This window comes from Brachyistius frenatus, unplaced genomic scaffold (assembly GCF_029030835.1).
Source record: "Brachyistius frenatus isolate BFR_SWC_R1_liver_20210118 unplaced genomic scaffold, ASM2903083v1 Contig_42, whole genome shotgun sequence".
Classification (NCBI taxonomy): domain Eukaryota; kingdom Metazoa; phylum Chordata; class Actinopteri; family Embiotocidae; genus Brachyistius; species Brachyistius frenatus.
The window spans coordinates 2,020,711-2,037,500 of NW_027210641.1; the positions used below are offsets into that span (position 1 = coordinate 2,020,711).

Consider the following 16,790-nt stretch of genomic DNA (forward strand, 5'->3'; position numbering starts at 1 on the left):
TCACAAGCTAAAATTGGCCTGCTAATGAAAACGGACTGTTTAAATATGGGTCTCGGTGAGCAGCTGGACACGGAAGAACCTGGGCACCAATCTAAAACACAACCAATAAGACACAATGCAGGTAACAGAAATACACAGGAGCTGGTGTTAGCATGGCTGCTCACGATATGTTGATGTGGAATCTTTTAAAATATATAACGAATTAATTGTACTTTCCTGATGTGTAAAAACAAAAACAAAAAAAACACAAATCCAGATTAATGTGACCGAGAGCGCACATGTAAACAGATGGTCTCAAATGTTTATTTTGTATTATTTATACAGACAGAAATTCATACATTCAGCAAAGGGATATTGTCATTTAAGAGTGAAAACAGTTGAAGGATTTCATTGTCTTTATGCAAATAGATTTATTTATTTTTTTTACCAACAACACTCTGAAGCAGAGACTTCAAATATAAAAAGGCACTTAGGGCAGGTGCACAGTACTGACATAAATCTGCTTTCAGCAATAAATACATGCCGCACTGTGCATTCCTATTGTGGTACTGTGGATGTGTAAACATGATAGCACCTCTGTGCTGGAGTACTCCAGTTAATACGGTCATGAAAGGTGCAGCAACATAGAAAAATATTTATAAATAATTTCCCATAAATACAAATTTCCCCCCCAAAAAATGTATTCGTTCCAACAGTTTCCTATGAACTAAAATAGAATAATGTCAGGAATTCAGTCAAAAACAAATAAAATATGGAAAAGAAAGAAAACACATAAGACTACTGCTTCACAACATCAAGAACAACCTGGATTCATCCCAATCCTTACAGCTCTGTTGTGGCCGTCACACTGGAAAAAGTGGTGTTTGGCACATGCTACCAAACTCTAGTGCTATGCAATTCAATATTTAGTTCACTACTATTGCTGGAACTATAAAAGCAACTCTCAAAAGAAAGGATATTCAGCAAGTTGAAAAACCACATTAACAGCTGGTTTGTTATTGTGCTATTCTAACTTGCGGCGTTTACTTAGAAGCTAACTGTTATCGCAATTTCTTCAAAGTCAAAAATAAACTCCAGCCTGACTTGTGTTGAATTCACCACTCCGCTGTTTTTATTCCACTTCCATGGCAGACAAATCTTGCTCGCTGTCAGATTTCTCCGAGGGCAGGTCTTGTGACTCTGGGGTGTTGTGGCTGTCTGACGCAGAGCTGGGCTCCGAGGCTGTTGGTGTGCCCGGCTCCTGGGTATCCGTTTCATCAGGGACATCGGCAAGCTTGGTTTTCCCTGATAATTAGAGACAGGTGTATGTATGTATGTATATATGTGTGTGTGTGTGTGTGTGTGTGTGTGTGTGTGTGTGTGTGTGTGTGTGTGTGTGTGTGTGTGTGTGTGTGTGTGTGTGTGTGTGTGTGTGTATATATATATTTATTTTAAAGATGAGGAAAAGAAGGAATAAATACAACTGTATATGTGTGCAACAGAATTTTATTTTATAAATTAAATTCTAAAATTGTATTTTCAAATCTATTAATATTGGTTAAATGCTAACGTTGTTGTGTGGACAAAAGCCGCTTTAGAGTCATTTATCACCTAAAAGATATTGGTCGTCTTCTACGTCAGCAGCGGCCGACGGTAAGGGCGCCTCAGACGACACCTTCGGTTCACCGGTGACCTCGGAGAGTCTCGGTGCCTGAGGCCTCGTCTTCCTCGCGGGGTTCAAGAAATAACAATATGCACATCGGAAGGCTGAAACGGGACGAATAAAAACACCGTACATATAGTTTATGTGACCACGCTAATACATTCTGAAGCAGACGTAGATTAATATACATGAATATGAACCAATGACAAAAATGCCGGAGATGCATAAACATTTCAGATTGATGTGCGGCGCCACTTTGCATATTCAATCTTGTTTCTGTTTTTGCTTACAGGAGTTGGTGGTGGCAGAAGCATTTAAGAGCCACATGATATACTGTGCTGCCAAATGCTAGAGGGCAAATGAAGGCACAGTGTTTGATGGAGACTGACAAAAGAGTGTTGTGACTCCCAAAGTCTTACCGATGTATTCAAATTCTTCTTTTAATGCCATGCCGTTATGGGACAGACACTGCTGACATATGAGAGCGTATCTACGAAGAAAAGCAAAGACAATCGGAGTGAGGGCAGCATACAGTGAGTGACCTGGCATTAGATGACGTGAAAATAATTTGTTCATAAGTGCGTTAATGGTATCCGGAGCTCAAATGGAGCACAAGCGGGAGGTTTTCTACATTGTGACAGCAACCTTACCAGCAATACATCTGCCAGGTTTCTATCAAATTAAGTAATTGTAGTTGTTCATCATTACAGCATTTTATTTCATTTGCATAAGAAAGTACTGAATATATAGCGTGCACCGGGGCTGTCGCTTTTTATGTGAAATTCGAACGTAATAACATTTGAACTGCAACGGCCCGTTCAAATTCAAAATTTACAGCCTATACGCGCCGCAAAATGTTTGAAGAAAGACATTACAACACTGCTTCCTGTTGCGCACGTAGGAGGCGCCGCGCCACGCCGCGCCCGGAGAAGGAGGACGGTTTAACACGAACGCGTTACAAATTTCACCGCTTGATCAAAATCAGCATTCGAGTTAGACGTGTATTTATGAGCAGCAGTTTGATGTTTCACCTGAAACTTGAGCACCATTGCACATAAAACAATTTTTATGAGAAATTATTGGGGGACATAAAAAGAAGTAGCAGGAAGTGAAATGAAGCGAGAACGGGTGTTGGAATTGGAATTTTATATTCGTTTGAATTAAAATTTGGGAAAAAGTGACAACCCCGAACAGCACATATTCAAATGTAGGACTAAAAAAAAAACCAGGATTGTTTTCATTTTCCAGAAGAGGTTCGGTACCTGTTCTGAGGTCCGTCTCCGACGAGATACTCAACGACTTTGTCCACAGCACCTCTTTCTCTGGGGAACACGGGTCTGGCCAGAGGGGGCCCTGGGGGGTGCATCCCTGTTAAAGCACAGCATTGGTTAGACACGCTCTGCTGTCTTGAATACAAACGTCCATAAACTGGCGCTGCTTCCAGTCGCAGCTCTGTGAAACAGTTTGTTGCACAAACCGTGATTAATTTCACAAAAGCCTGCCCCCTTTTTCTTAATGACTTTACACCAGATCTCACTTGCAAAGCACGTCCCAAATCCCTGCTGCGTTGGCGAGTAGTAATTAATATAATCTAACATCAAGAGCAATCATAGGAAGATGACTGGTCATTTCTGTGAGACTTGGCAAGAGTCTCAGTATCCTGCTGGTTATTAATTTACCAACATATGGAAACTCTGTGGTGACTCTTCGTATCAAATTGGTTTTCACTTTCAATTTTCGGCAGAAGCAGGTGATAACATCAAGTCATGTAAACCATTTGTGGGGCGTTCCCAATGCCAAAGGCAATTTCACCAAGCATTAAAAGACATTTAGTGAGATTCCACCACCATTGCCCAGAGAACAAACGCAGGTCTGGCTAATTAATCATAGTTAATGTAATCCTGCATCACGCATACCTCACAGTTGGCATTCCACATGGCAATTACAGCATGCAGCCTCGCCGACCCGACGAGCACATTTCCTTCACTGTTTGCACTTATTTGCATTTTTTTTTTATTGAGTGTTCATAGTCCAGAAATAATTCCTATTGAATATTCAATACCTCTATGCTCAACAGATGTCTTCCATATAAAACAACTGCTCTATGAAAAGTTTTTCATCTTGTTGGCTGGCAATTTATTTATTTTTTTAATCTTTAAAGCAGCCAAAAATGTAAAGTATCAAATCCTCTTATAAATAAAACGTTTACTGGATCATAAAATTAGTATCTTAGTTCACGATGATATACTTGTTCAAGAAAGGTTGGACCTTTTAGTAAGATATTTTAATCGTACATTCCTACAACTATTCATTACAACTTCTATATAACATACCACAGGCGTACTGACAACACAAACCGCAGAGCTTTGAGCAACTGGGGACACAGAGCCAGCGAAGAGTAAATCACACCTTAATCGACCACATTATGATCTGGTCCCCCTGTGTGCAGGTAACTCACCGACTCCTGGAACAGGTGTTCCAGGGGTCACGGGCTTCCTCATCAAGCTCTGCTGAGCAGCCATAGCTGACAGGCTCCTCTCTGGGGGTCCACCTGGAGCAGAGTGGGAAGATCGTCCAGGATAGGTGGGCCCAGAGGCAAGGGGAGGGCGTGCAGCAGCACCGCTTGCAGGATTCACCGCCACCAGGGGGGTCTTTGGGATGACATTGCGCTGGCGAAGCTCTAACAGAGAAAACGTAGCAGGTTGCTTAACAATAGTAAGAAAAGTAGAAGTAGAGCAAACGATGCCGTCTGCTTCAGAGCATTCAAACCTCAGTTACCTTGTCCTGGTTTTGGAGTCATCTGAGGTCCAAGTGGAGTGGATTCAAGTTCCTTCATACAGATAACGAGAGAGCACGAGAGCATGATTTAATGTTGGACGGCAGAAAAGCAACACAATTAGATGATTTGATTTACATTACAAAGTTAAAACAAAAAACTCACAATTGTCTTCTTGGAGTCAGGATCAAATCTCTCCAGAATCATCTTGGCGTTTTTATACGTCTCAGTTTCCATAACTTCTTCAAGCTAGGGAAAAATAAAACATTAAATCTGAGGTAGGCAGGTTTTGTACAAAGAAATTCCTATATTAACAGCTCAATTCCTGAGTAATTATTCAATCAACATCTGGTGTAATTAATAGGAATTTATAAACACGTATTAATATCACCTCCGATAACATTGCAAGTGACTGAGAAAGGGCATAATAAAGTTACTTCAGTAAATGGTACATCTTCATTTAAAATAAATACAGATTATTTCTAGATGTTTACATATAATATGAAGAATAATTACATTCACTACTTCGATAATGGAGAGTGTGAAAATCCATCAGCCCTAATTATTGAAAGTTATTAGACTTGACAGAGGATGACAAGCAATTTCTCAGATTTATTTCTTTCCGATACTAAATGCTATTAATTAAAGTGACATTAGCCGAGTGGTTTACTGGGTTATATCATTGTACCAATCAAATGTTGTCCGCACAGATCCTAGATTAGCAAATATCAGGCTACAAAATGCTGCATCAATGATCAACTGGATAAACATGAAAACCTCACTTACTATTTTCCTTTTTTGTAACGTAAGATCCTCTAATTTTTCATCTGAAAAAAATTAAAATGCAAAACTTCAACATCAGTTTGAACATTAAAAAAAATTCTAATGTAACTTGTGTATCAACAGCAAAAAGTAACTTACTATTTTTTTCAGTTCGTCTTGAAAAAATAACTATAAGCATTTTTCGAAGTAACCACACACTGAAAAGAAAAGGAGGAAATAAATGTGTTGTTTGGGTACATCATCGTGAAAATGTGATCAATTATCTTGTATACTTACAAAAATGGAAATATTACAAAGGGAAGAGACAATATGAGCCGTCCCATGAAGAGTTCAGGGAGGCACCAGAAATACACAACTATGCAAGTGATCAAGTAGAGAAGAGACGAGTAGAGAAGCAGCCGTCCGATCCATATCTTCAGCTGCCGTTGATACTTCTCCCCGTATTCCTCAAGAACCTGGATGTCCTGGGACAAAACAAATGAATGAGAATTATCTTAGTCCTGAAATATGATCCCATTAATACGAGAGTTCCTGCTGAAACCATCTTCCATTCAAACTGCAATCGACACAAGTGTCATGAGAATAACTGTCATTGTTTAACACATATTTGGACCTTATAGAACTAGAAGACCTTAAGTTTCACAAAAGGCTTTTTCCAGTAGGACTGGGCCGTCATCCTGTATTATTTCAAATATTTTAGAAAACAATTTAAGCGTAGTAGACACCCCTGCGGAAAATAACTATTTGATGTGACTTGAAACATCAGGGTAGAGCGTCCACACAGGTGGGTCGCCAATCAATAGAGCCTTTGCTGCTGCCCTTTTACTTTGAAAGTCATATATTTCCCATGAGGCAGCGTGCATGCGGTAGCCTTTTCCTGCCGGGGTTGTCGTTGAACTACCAACATCGCACATTAGTAGTTAGCTCTCATTAGTAAACAGGGTGAGGATTGGATAAGTCTGATTATATTTCATACAGTCCATTTGACATGCTTGAAACTTGATGATTATTACTAGTTTAAACTTAAGCTTATATTCCTGCTGTTCAATAATGTCTTCCGTTTTTTTTAATTACTTTTTTTATTCCTCGTCATTTTTGGGCAATCTTTTATTTGTATTTATTTTTTTTACATGAAGGCAATGTGTATTACTGCACGATGTTTTGTTAAGTCAACCGGATTGGCTCAAAACATTTCTAAAATGTGGGTGAGGCCTTAATGACTGAGGAAATATGTGGACCCCGAGGCTAGACAAGTTGAGAACCACTGCAAGAGGTAACAGAGCACCAAGAATATTTAAACAGTTGTTGTTGTTTTTTTCTTCTTACTTGCGGCCCGGTAATTCATACTGCAAATTCAGTGTTCTTGCCACCGCCCTCATAACACGTCTCTCCATGCCGTATATGGATGGTGTTGTTATACAGATGCAAATGGAGGGAAAATTCTGTTTGGGTTGTCAGTTCAGCTTCAAGGACACCACACAACAGAGAAGCACGAGCCAACCCGGGCATTACCTAAAGGGAGTACTCCAAGTCAACGTTTTGGTCTGATTAGACTTCCCTCTTAGCGTTAAAAAGCCCACTAACTCGTGTGAGTCATTACTATATTTCAATGCAATGTTTTGAAATGGAAATGTTACGCAACTGCTTTAGACTGCTGACAGACGACCCGATCCAAGAATAGCTGGTAACCAGGAGGAGAGCCTCTCCTGGAACATGTGTGAGTGTCACTCCGAGCACCGGATGAACTGAAGTGATTCAGCCTGACAGCATATCGTTCACGTTTGTCTTCGTATGTGTGAAGAAAAAAAAATCCTATCATAATAGATGAGAGGAATTTTGTAGGAGAAACAAACAAAACAAAACAAAAATAAATAAATAAATAAAATAAAAAGCCAAACGCCCATCGCTTCCCAAACTTCAACTCCACCCGACGGGAAGACGTCATGTGATCCGCGCTTCAAGGACGGGGTGCTGAAAATAGCCCGACGCCAGCTTAGCTGCAGAGGAGCAGTAAAGCCCGAATCACTCAGCAAACGAGGAGCTGATTCAGAAGTCACCGACACCGACTACGTTTGCTCCGGTCAAAAGATGCACGCTTAAACACGCCCTCGATATTCTTTCTATATAAAAAGAAAAGTCTCAAGTGGGCACATGCATATCAACTAACTACGCAGCCGTGTTGTAAGAATAATCTGGATTTATGTGGTTTAATCTGGCAAAACTTTCTGACTCTTTTCCTTTCCCACAGAAACTAAATAAAAGTTGTAATAAACTATATTTCACCTTTAAGTACTGAACACCCAAATTGTGACCGCAGACTAAGTTTAAGGGATTTATTATAAAATAACTCTGAATGAGTTCGTGTGTGTTACTAATTACATTTTGAAAAAAGTAAAAGTCTATCTGCAAAAATTCCTCTTTCAATGCAGTGATGTTCATTGTTCCTGGTTTTGTCTGCTTATCCTTGATAACATGAAATGTGATGATTTTGTCCCAATTTATTGGCTTCTTGTTTTGTGCCACAAAGAAGAAGAGACAGTAAATGTTGTAAAACATTAAGAGTGTGTATTTGATGTGTTGTGGGAATTTTGCATACCTTGTCAATTGCTTCCAAAATCTCCACAGTCGATGGTTTCACCTGGAAGACAAACATGTTCAGAGTCAGAGTTAAAAACAGGCTTCGTCTTTGCCAGAAACTTCCCTGAATACTCTGAACTTCCTGTTTTCTTCTTCTCACTTCGGCACATTTTCTCGTGCTGTTGTTGGTGATATAACTTCTCTAAACGTGCGCACGCCGATGGGGAGCACAAGTCGGTATATTGAAGCGAGCTTACTAAACCTACAAGTTGAAACATCTGAACTAATGCCAGCTAACTGCGGCGATGCAATCTGTGCAACAGCAGGAATAAAGAAAGAGTCAGAAGAGGTTTGAATACGAACCCTCCACCGTGACACCACAGCCCCCATGGTGCTGAGCAGGGAGTGGAGGTTGTTCTCACTGGGAACCTCCTCTGATTTCCTCTCACAGATTTCCTCTCCACCTGTTGACAGCATTGATGAGCCGTGAATATACACTCAGTTAATCTCAGTCAGACATATTAAAATACACCGAGCTGCGAATAATCCAGCATAACGCAGCCTTCGGGGAATAAAGTCCACCGTGTTGGTTCAGAAAAGTTACGAAGATTCTTCTGATATGTTCAAGTTTGTATTTCAGCATAATGTTGTGCAATGAAACGGGAGGCTGAGCCAGGCTGAACCAGGCTGAAGGAGGCTAAAGGAGGCTGAACCAGGCTGAAGGAGGCTGAACCAGGCTGAACCAGGCTGGAGGAGGCTGAACCAGGCTGAACCAGGCTGGAGGAGGCTGCACCATGCTGAACCAGGCTGCACCATGCTGAATCAGGCTGCACCATGCTGAAGGAGGCTGAACCAGGCTGGAGGAGGCTGCACCATGCTGAACCAGGCTGCACCATGCTAAAGGAGGCTGCACCATGCTGAACCAGGCTGCACCATGCTGAAGGAGGCTGCACCATGCTGAACCATGCTGAAGGAGGCTGAACCAGGCTGCACCATGCTGAAGGAGGCTGCACCATGCTGAAGGAGGCTGAACCATGCTGAACCATGCTGAAGGAGGCTGAACCAGGCTGCACCATGCTGAAGGAGGCTGCACCATGCTGAAGGAGGCTGAACCAGGCTGCACCATGCTGAACCAGGCTGCACCATGCTGAAGGAGGCTGAACCATGCTGAACCATGCTGAAGGAGGCTGAACCAGGCTGCACCATGCTGAAGGAGGCTGCACCATGCTGAAGGAGGCTGAACCATGCTGAACCATGCTAACTCCAACTAGCAAGCCTGAACAACTTGAGTCTGTTTTTTGAGGCGTTGTTCAGACCCGTGTTGAACCAACAGCTGCACCGTGAAGACTCGACATTTCATTTCCTAAATAACTTCGTGCAGAAACACATCAGCGATGTCGCAACACCAGCTAACTTTAAGTAGCCGCTAGCTCGTGAGGCTAAAGCAGCAGCTAACAGACCGAGTTCAACTTTCTTCGGACTTTTTTCTTTTCTTTTCTTTTCTTTTCTTTTTTTTAACAACCAGAGCGACGCTGAATAAATAATGAGTCTGCAGAGTGAATGAGTAACAGCTCCGCGCTGGACGTCGAAGCTGTGTTTACCTTGGCAGGCGAGTCGTGCTGTTTCCAGCCTGCAGCGGAGCACCACGGTCCTGCTGGCTTTACGCGTGCGCGTGTGTGAGTGTGTGTGTGAGTGTGTGTGTGAGTGTGTGTGTGTGTGAGTCCGGAGGGGGGAGTGTCCGCCGAGAGAACAGCCAGGAACACGAGCTCTCCGTTGGGCCTCGGCTGGAACCGGCTCTGCGCGGGACGACTTGTGAGCGTCACAGGGATTCAACTGAACTCTCAGTTGTAAACATGTGCGTGGGGAAATTTATTATTATTATTATTATTATTATTATTAATTATTATTCTTTAATAAAAAATAAAATAATAATAAAGCTCCAGATGGACTTGACTGCCATCCTGCAGCCCAACAATTAAGCCCAGTTTATTGATATGGGTGGAAGTCTCCATTCATACCGGTCATGGTTAATCTAATCTGTCCAAAGGCAACTGGACTTGGATGAGACCTTTGGATGAGAGGTGGACCGTCTTCAAGAAAGTCCATTTGGATAACAGTTAGACCAACCTACCCAGTGTTTCTCTATGCTGTTCTTTTCTCACCCTGCTCTCTCCTCAACCCGACCAGTCCAGGCAGGCATAAAAAAAAAAGTATGTCTTCATAGCAGTTGTCATGCTTTTAGAAAGTTTAGATTGTAGAATATGTTTTTAACAGTGTTTATATCACAACACTACTATATACAACACATTATGTTACAAAGCAAGCAATGGATTTATTTAGTTTGCAAAAATGCCCTGCATCCATTCAACAAATACTGCAAAAGTCCAGTAGTTAAAATTTCCCATGTTGTGTTTTAAGTTGCATGTGGATTAAATAAAATTGCAAATATAACTCGAACAGTGAGATTCATTAGTGGATATGTGAACATAGAACTGGCCTGAGGATACTCATAAAAGCTGGAGCTAATCATTTTACATTATTTGTAAATATATATATATAGACTAAATAGTAGAAATAGAAACATCAAATAGTATGATTTGCTATGATGACCTTTGAACTCCATATCTTTGCAGCATTTATTAATTCAGTGCAGGTGAAAAACATTCAAAGGATAATACTACATGTAAGAATATTTATGACAGTTATTATTTCACATTTCTCTCTACAGGTCCAGTGGAAGACCACAAAAATATAATAAAAAAAAAAAAAGGTGAAGTTTAAAACTGGTGATGGACCACCTGCAGCTTGTTTTCAGCAGTGACAGAGAATTGGAAGATATAGCAAATGATTTGAAGCGTCATAACACAATGTCTGCATGACGTGTCATGTCAGTCCCTCCGATAGCTGTCGAGAAATTTCACTCAGCCAGTGTCAACCTTGTGATGGCGCTAAAGGAAAAGTTTAAGGATCACCAAAGTTAGGATTTATTGTGTGACTATGCTGAATGTAAAGATTTTATGGCTATCATCCAAAAGTAGAGACATTTCTTTCTGGAATGAAGTGGTGCACCAACAGACTGCTGCTGTCATGTCTACAGAGCCACACCAGGCCGTTTAAACCATGTGGCTGAGTAGCTGTAGCTGCTGGGAAGTTTTACATTGATTTGTTTTGTACTAGTGCTGGCAGTCCATCATGTTTTGTGGAGTTTGAAGGTAGAAAAGAAAAGCTGAGGGCAAAAATAAGTAGAACCCACATTAAAAGGATGAGTTTACGTGCTTGGCTGAAAAAGCCAGTCAGACATCGACTGATTCAAAATCATCGTATGGACTGAATAGATCCAACGGGCACAGCACATAAATATCGGCCACTGTTGACCACACAGACCAAACAATGGTCGAAGGTGTTTCAGGGTCTTTATGTCTCTTCACTTCTAAAGCCTCATTAGTTGTGGTATTCGCTCATTATAGTTTATGTCCTGTCTTTTTCCCCCATTCTGATATCTCTGATGAAAAATTAATGTTGATGAACACGATGAGAAAGTTGCTATAACTATAAAGCTGTTTTTAAATCAGCTTGTCAAACGCTCCTTTCAGAAAGCTTTTGAGAGACATAATAATGGTGCTGCATGTAAATGAGCTCCAAAATGACTGAAATGAAATCTAAATGACTTATGTTTTCCATTAACTATGCTCTAATTAAAGTTTGATGTGATGCACTGGGTCCCGACAAAATGTGACCTGACAGTTTTGTACACACTTTCACACCCGCTATCATATGAAGGAATTGCATGCCGGGGTCTGTCTGTCACTCAAAGACCATGTTCTGTTTTGGTCAAGGAACAAGTACCGAGTTTACATACTCTGCAGGACGGAAACATTTACTTGGGAGTTTTTAATACAAATCCTGACACCCAGGCATCAACTACTGCCATTTTCATTTTTGGCATCTTAGGTTTTACTGACATATGACAGACAGACAGGAAATATGCGGGTGACATGGAACAAAAGTTCTTGTCTGCAATCAAAGCAGACACATTACAGTTAAATGGTGTGTGTCTTTTGTGAGCCACCGGGAAGCCATGAAGACCATGTCGACAGTTCCACACAAGAAATAGGTCCTCAAAAATATGCCTGTCACACATACAACTGAGATGTCAAAGTTTTTTATAATGGCAATACTATAGCCTTTAAGTATAGCAATGCTAATATAATTGTCTGATGGTTTTGGTGTTACTGCTGACTGTAAAAATGTCATATTGCCCCATTAAATTTATTTTGAACTTTGGCAGTCATATCCTCCTTTGTTTTTGTGTATCTTTTTTTTGTGAACAAAAAGACAGGAGAGCTACAGTATAATATAATCTATCAATTGTGCAATTATATTTGTTCATCCCTTTGAAATTGTTGACTTTTTCCAACATTTTTGAACAAGCAAACATTTGTTCCTCTTTGAAACAGTACCTACAGATAAAGGTGATATACTTGAACAACATCACAAGGAAAATTGCTTTTTTTCCATTATTGAACAAATACACCCAGACATATTCTTCTGTGGAAAAAGTGCACTCTTGGCATCAGAAGCTTTTATTGCCCCCTTTTAGCAGGAATGAATTCTTGTAGGTGTTTTGCATAATTGTCCATCAGTCTCAAAACCACTTCCATGCAGAATTCCTTCAGTCACAAGATGTTTGAGGTTTTTCTTCCATGTACTCTGCATCAGCCCACAACATTACAATCTTCCAAATCTGGGCTTTTTGTTTTTTGCCTTGAGCAGGCCATTCCATAACCCTCCATTTATTATTATTGAGCCATTGCTTTGTGGATTTGCTGGTGGCATGCATCATGAAAAGCTGCCAAACATGGCTCCTATTAATGTGGCCAAACGACTCCATCTTTTATTTGTCTGTCTGAAGGACGTTATTCTGTGGTGTTCTTTTCCGACAGCAAAGGCTGTTTAAGCCTCTAAAAAGAGTTGCCTGCAAATCCTGTGATTAAATTTTGGTTGTTTTTTTCCGCATCAAACAGTTTGCTCTTGGGCTGAATTTGCTGGTGGCCAGTCCTGGATAAATGGCAAAACTAACTTGTAGAGAAGGTGATGTTCCTTACAATGTTTTGATTTACAACATATTTGAAATAATTTGGCCTTTTTTTTATTTTATTTTTTTAAATCCTTCTGCAGATTTGTGGACATCCACAACCTCTTTTATTTTTCTGAAAGCCTTAGAGAGCTCTTTGGATGATGGCATGATGACACCACACACTTCAACAACAAAGAAAACAGACTCTTCATGTCAGAGGTTTAAAGAAGAAAGAGATGGTTATTATCGTTTCCTCCTCAGCAGGAGCTCCTGACTATAATCGTATTGATTTAAAGGTGTGATAACTGTAGGGGAATACTCACTTTTTCCATGTGTCTGATCTGTTTGTTTCTTTATAGAAATGTTAATCAGTACAAATGCCAATTTTCGGTGTCATTTGTTTAAATGTCATGGTTATCGTTTCAAATAGGATCAAAGGTTTGCTTGTCCAATTACACCAAACAAGGCAACAAGTGTCATGCCCTTAATCTAGCAGTAATACGCAGTATAATGCCCAAAATGATGACAACAGCTTCTGGAAAACTATAAAGATGAAAGAATCCTGCAACATGTCAGTGTTTGTGCTACGGGAGGGGCACAAAAAGGTTAATGATTTTGATGGTCCCAACTATTTTTATCAGTTGGTGTCACCTGGGAACATTGTGTTAAATGAGGCTTTAGTTAATGATGTCATGGTAAAAAAAAAAAACAACAACCTGGGAAATAAATAAGAAACAAAAATGTTGTTTCTTGAACCACATGAGCAAGAAAAAGGGAAATAAATAAAAAAAAGAACAAAAATTAATTAAACAGCAAAAACGTTCACAAAACATTTTGGCACATTAACCTTTGAGACGCCTGCCTGCATGTGGCCTTTATCTGGCTTAAAGAAACCAAACTTTTCAAAATGGACTCTGAAAAGGAGAGAGGCTTGAGCTGTTGTGTATACTGGACAAGTGCAGCATCAACGTGACTGGAACATTTGGCTATTGTAGTTTGACGTTTACATTTGTAGGCTGGAAAGGCCTTGTTACTACTGGGGCCAATTTGGACCTTCCACATTTGATCTGATCCAGTTGTTCCTTCAATCAACTGCTGGATAGTGATGTCATCATCCTATTTTAAAATTAAAATTTTAAAATTAAAGCCATACAAACTCAGACCATGCCTATAATAACAAGGTCTGCATCAGAAGTTTGAGGACATACTCGCGAGAAGCATTTTTTAAATTTTACTTATTGAACATTTCATTCAGAGTTTTATAAAGACTGCAGTCTATGTTGAAAACATGATAGGTACAAATAAACAACGCACCTTTAATGTCTTATTCCTCAAAACATTTGCCCTAGAAAATAACAACAGATATCTGCTTGTGTGTATTATTTTGTTGGGCATGACAGGTCAGCCCCGCCCACTCTCTCACTTCCGGCTGGTGCATCACGTGATTTCGCAGGTGCACTCTTTGCAGGAGGCGGGGCTATTTCCAACCGGAAGCAACACTTAGGCAAACAAATTTGCCCGCCATAATTTGCCAGAGTTTTGAATAGTCAGGTTGTTTTTGCGGCTTAATCAAAGTTTCCTAGGCGGTGAATTTGTGGGTTCACAAAGGTGCTGACGGGTCATCCTCAGGTGAGCTTTATGGTTTCTTACAAGATGTTGTTTTTAACTTTATAACAAAGTGGAAAGTGAATGATTGGCTGTCGGAGACTGTAGTTTGAACTGAGTCCTCTGCACTGTTTTTTACAGGTATTGGTGGACTTATAGTGTCGCTCTCATGGTGTGCTATGATGTTGATGCTTATCAAAGCTCTGTATGTGAAGTAAAACGTAGGAAGTGAGTAGAAGCATACGATGAACCTCTAGTGGCTAGAAGGTGCTGTGGTAAAGGACCACTCGGTGGTCTCGGCATGTGGCTTTATCTTCACCGCTTGCTGTAGCTGCATTGCTAACTCAACACCGTCGGCCCTTTTAAAGCCCTCTCTCATTCACTTTCAGGAATCCATGAGTTCATCTGCCCAGAATGAAACGATCTGCATGAAGTTCACCACCGGAGAGCAAACATCCAGGACGGACAGCGCGCTGATACGGACCCGAATACACCAGATTGCGCAATGTGAGTACCTTAAAAGGAACATTTACAGGAAATGTTCCTTGAAACTCTGACGGTCAAGGTGAGTCAGACCTTGATAACTAAAGTGCCCCTTTTCAAGGTCTCTTCGTCTTTTCCACACGATTATAAAACTCCAATGGCGTCTTCTTTGCAACCCTTACCTGTAGTTGTTGTAGTCGTGTGATATCTGGTAGCAAAGTGGTAGAAGTACATATATTATTGATCTGCAAAGCCTCAAACGCTGGTCCAACGGTGGATCTGTTAAAACCTTTAAAAATAAACAAACTTTTTATTTTGACGTTATTTGTGTGTGTGTGTGTGTGTGTGTGTGTGTGTGTGTGTGTGTGTGTGTGTGTGTGTGTGTGTGTGTGTGTGTGTGTGTGTGTGTGTGTGTGTATTGCTTTACTGTAAATCTACCGTAATCAGATCTGTGATCTGGCCATTGCATATGTATATACTTTAATGCTGCTAAATATAAACAAAGGTGCATAAAATCCCTTCTAGGTTTTCTGAGACACAAAGTCGGGCTTCGTTTTATCCGTGATCCGTCCTCAATCTTTTTATACTGAAAAATCGACACTGATGTTCCCCTAATGGTTTATTCTGGTTGTTATATTTGTCTTAATTCTCTTATACGAATAACAGTTGCTTGGAAAGACATAAAATTAGTGACCTATTCATTGTACAAATGCATTAAGATAATTGTGTTGATTTTGTCTGAGACATACTGAATATACTGTGAATGTTTACTTTAGGGCAGAGACCTTTTCAAAGGTATTTTAGGCCGCGAGGCGCTTTGAAAAGCACGTGACGGCAATATAATATCCTCACAATGACGTGGACATGCTGAAGTTTTCCGGTTATGTTCACTATACTGAATCCTTTCAGTTCTCTCTCTCCGTCTCCGATATAGTTTGTAAGCTTACTATGTGCTAATTTGTACAAAACTCAAAGTATAGCTGGGGCTGATGGGAATGTCAGTACTCTGTCCAAAGTATTGGACACAAATATTTTTACCAGTTGATGGTCCAATATAGGAGTCATACAAAAAGGGTTGTAGTTCATCCAGAGGAAAATATAAAATCACAAATATTGGCCTCGTGGTGGCGCTAGATGAAAAGTATAACTGTATGGGAACCATGAATGTCAACCACAGTTGTAGACGGACGGACCGACGGACTGAACTTTCCCTCCGTAGAGGGCTCCTACGACACCATTTGTTGTTTTGTCAAAAATAGTTGGATCCAATTTTTCCATGTCTTTGTTTGACCCTCCGAAGAACATCTGATTGACACTTTTTTTTTCAATATACCGGAGAAAATATTGAATGTACTGAGCATATGAATGGACAGCGCACATGTTTGTTTTTTTTCTTCCCTCATTGTTAAAATTCACCAGTGTGATCTGTTTGGTACAACAAGCATGAATCCAATCTGACCACGACTGTTTGTTGTGAAGAAGATAATAACCCATTTTTACAGCTACCTTACAAACCTTTGGGCGTGAGTATATGATGAACTCCTCTGGGTGAAGTACGTCTTTCTCCGGTACCCTTACTGACCCTTCTCTGTATATTTGTATGAATGTCATGATCACTGATGTCTTTATGTTTTAAATGTGAACCTACATTGTTTTGATATTATTAAAACAACAACATGTGTTTTTTAGGGAACACACTGGTCACCTTTAATCGAAAACTGACTTCAGTCAATTTAGATTTTTAACATTACAAACCTAAATGTCAGACCCCTTCTACTCCCCCTACAAAGCACTTTTATTACGTATTATTATAATAAATTTTGTTTATTTGCGTTTGTGCCTAAACT

At 40.3% G+C, this 16,790-nt stretch overlaps 1 protein-coding gene across 1 annotated transcript; it reads right to left on the reverse strand.

Moving 5' to 3' along the window:
- Positions 1–257: 257 nt before the first annotated feature.
- On the reverse strand, positions 258–9,467 carry lnpa (limb and neural patterns a). The gene is made up of 13 exons (XM_069702596.1): positions 9,380–9,467; positions 8,142–8,242; positions 7,798–7,839; positions 5,478–5,665; positions 5,340–5,398; positions 5,205–5,245; positions 4,584–4,667; positions 4,421–4,472; positions 4,101–4,322; positions 2,905–3,010; positions 2,062–2,132; positions 1,591–1,746; positions 258–1,284 (listed from the first exon to the last, which is right to left on the reverse strand). Exons 2-13 carry the CDS (start codon positions 8,166–8,168, stop codon positions 1,112–1,114), a joined length of 1,221 nt encoding a protein of 406 aa, XP_069558697.1. The 5' UTR covers positions 8,169–8,242; positions 9,380–9,467; the 3' UTR covers positions 258–1,111.
- Between the last annotated feature and the right edge of the window lie 7,323 nt (positions 9,468–16,790).

Excerpts from the sequence above, each read along its gene's own strand:
- lnpa (XM_069702596.1), bottom strand. The coding sequence starts at position 8,168 with ATGGGGGCTGTGGTGTCACGGTGGAGG. Across the intron at positions 4,668-5,204 it reads CGTTACAAAAAAGGAAAATA|CTTGAAGAAGTTATGGAAAC; the intron begins GTAAGTGAGGTT and ends ATTTTTCCCTAG. Across the intron at positions 2,133-2,904 it reads GGAGACGGACCTCAGAACAG|ATACGCTCTCATATGTCAGC; the intron begins GTACCGAACCTC and ends TTTTCTTCGTAG.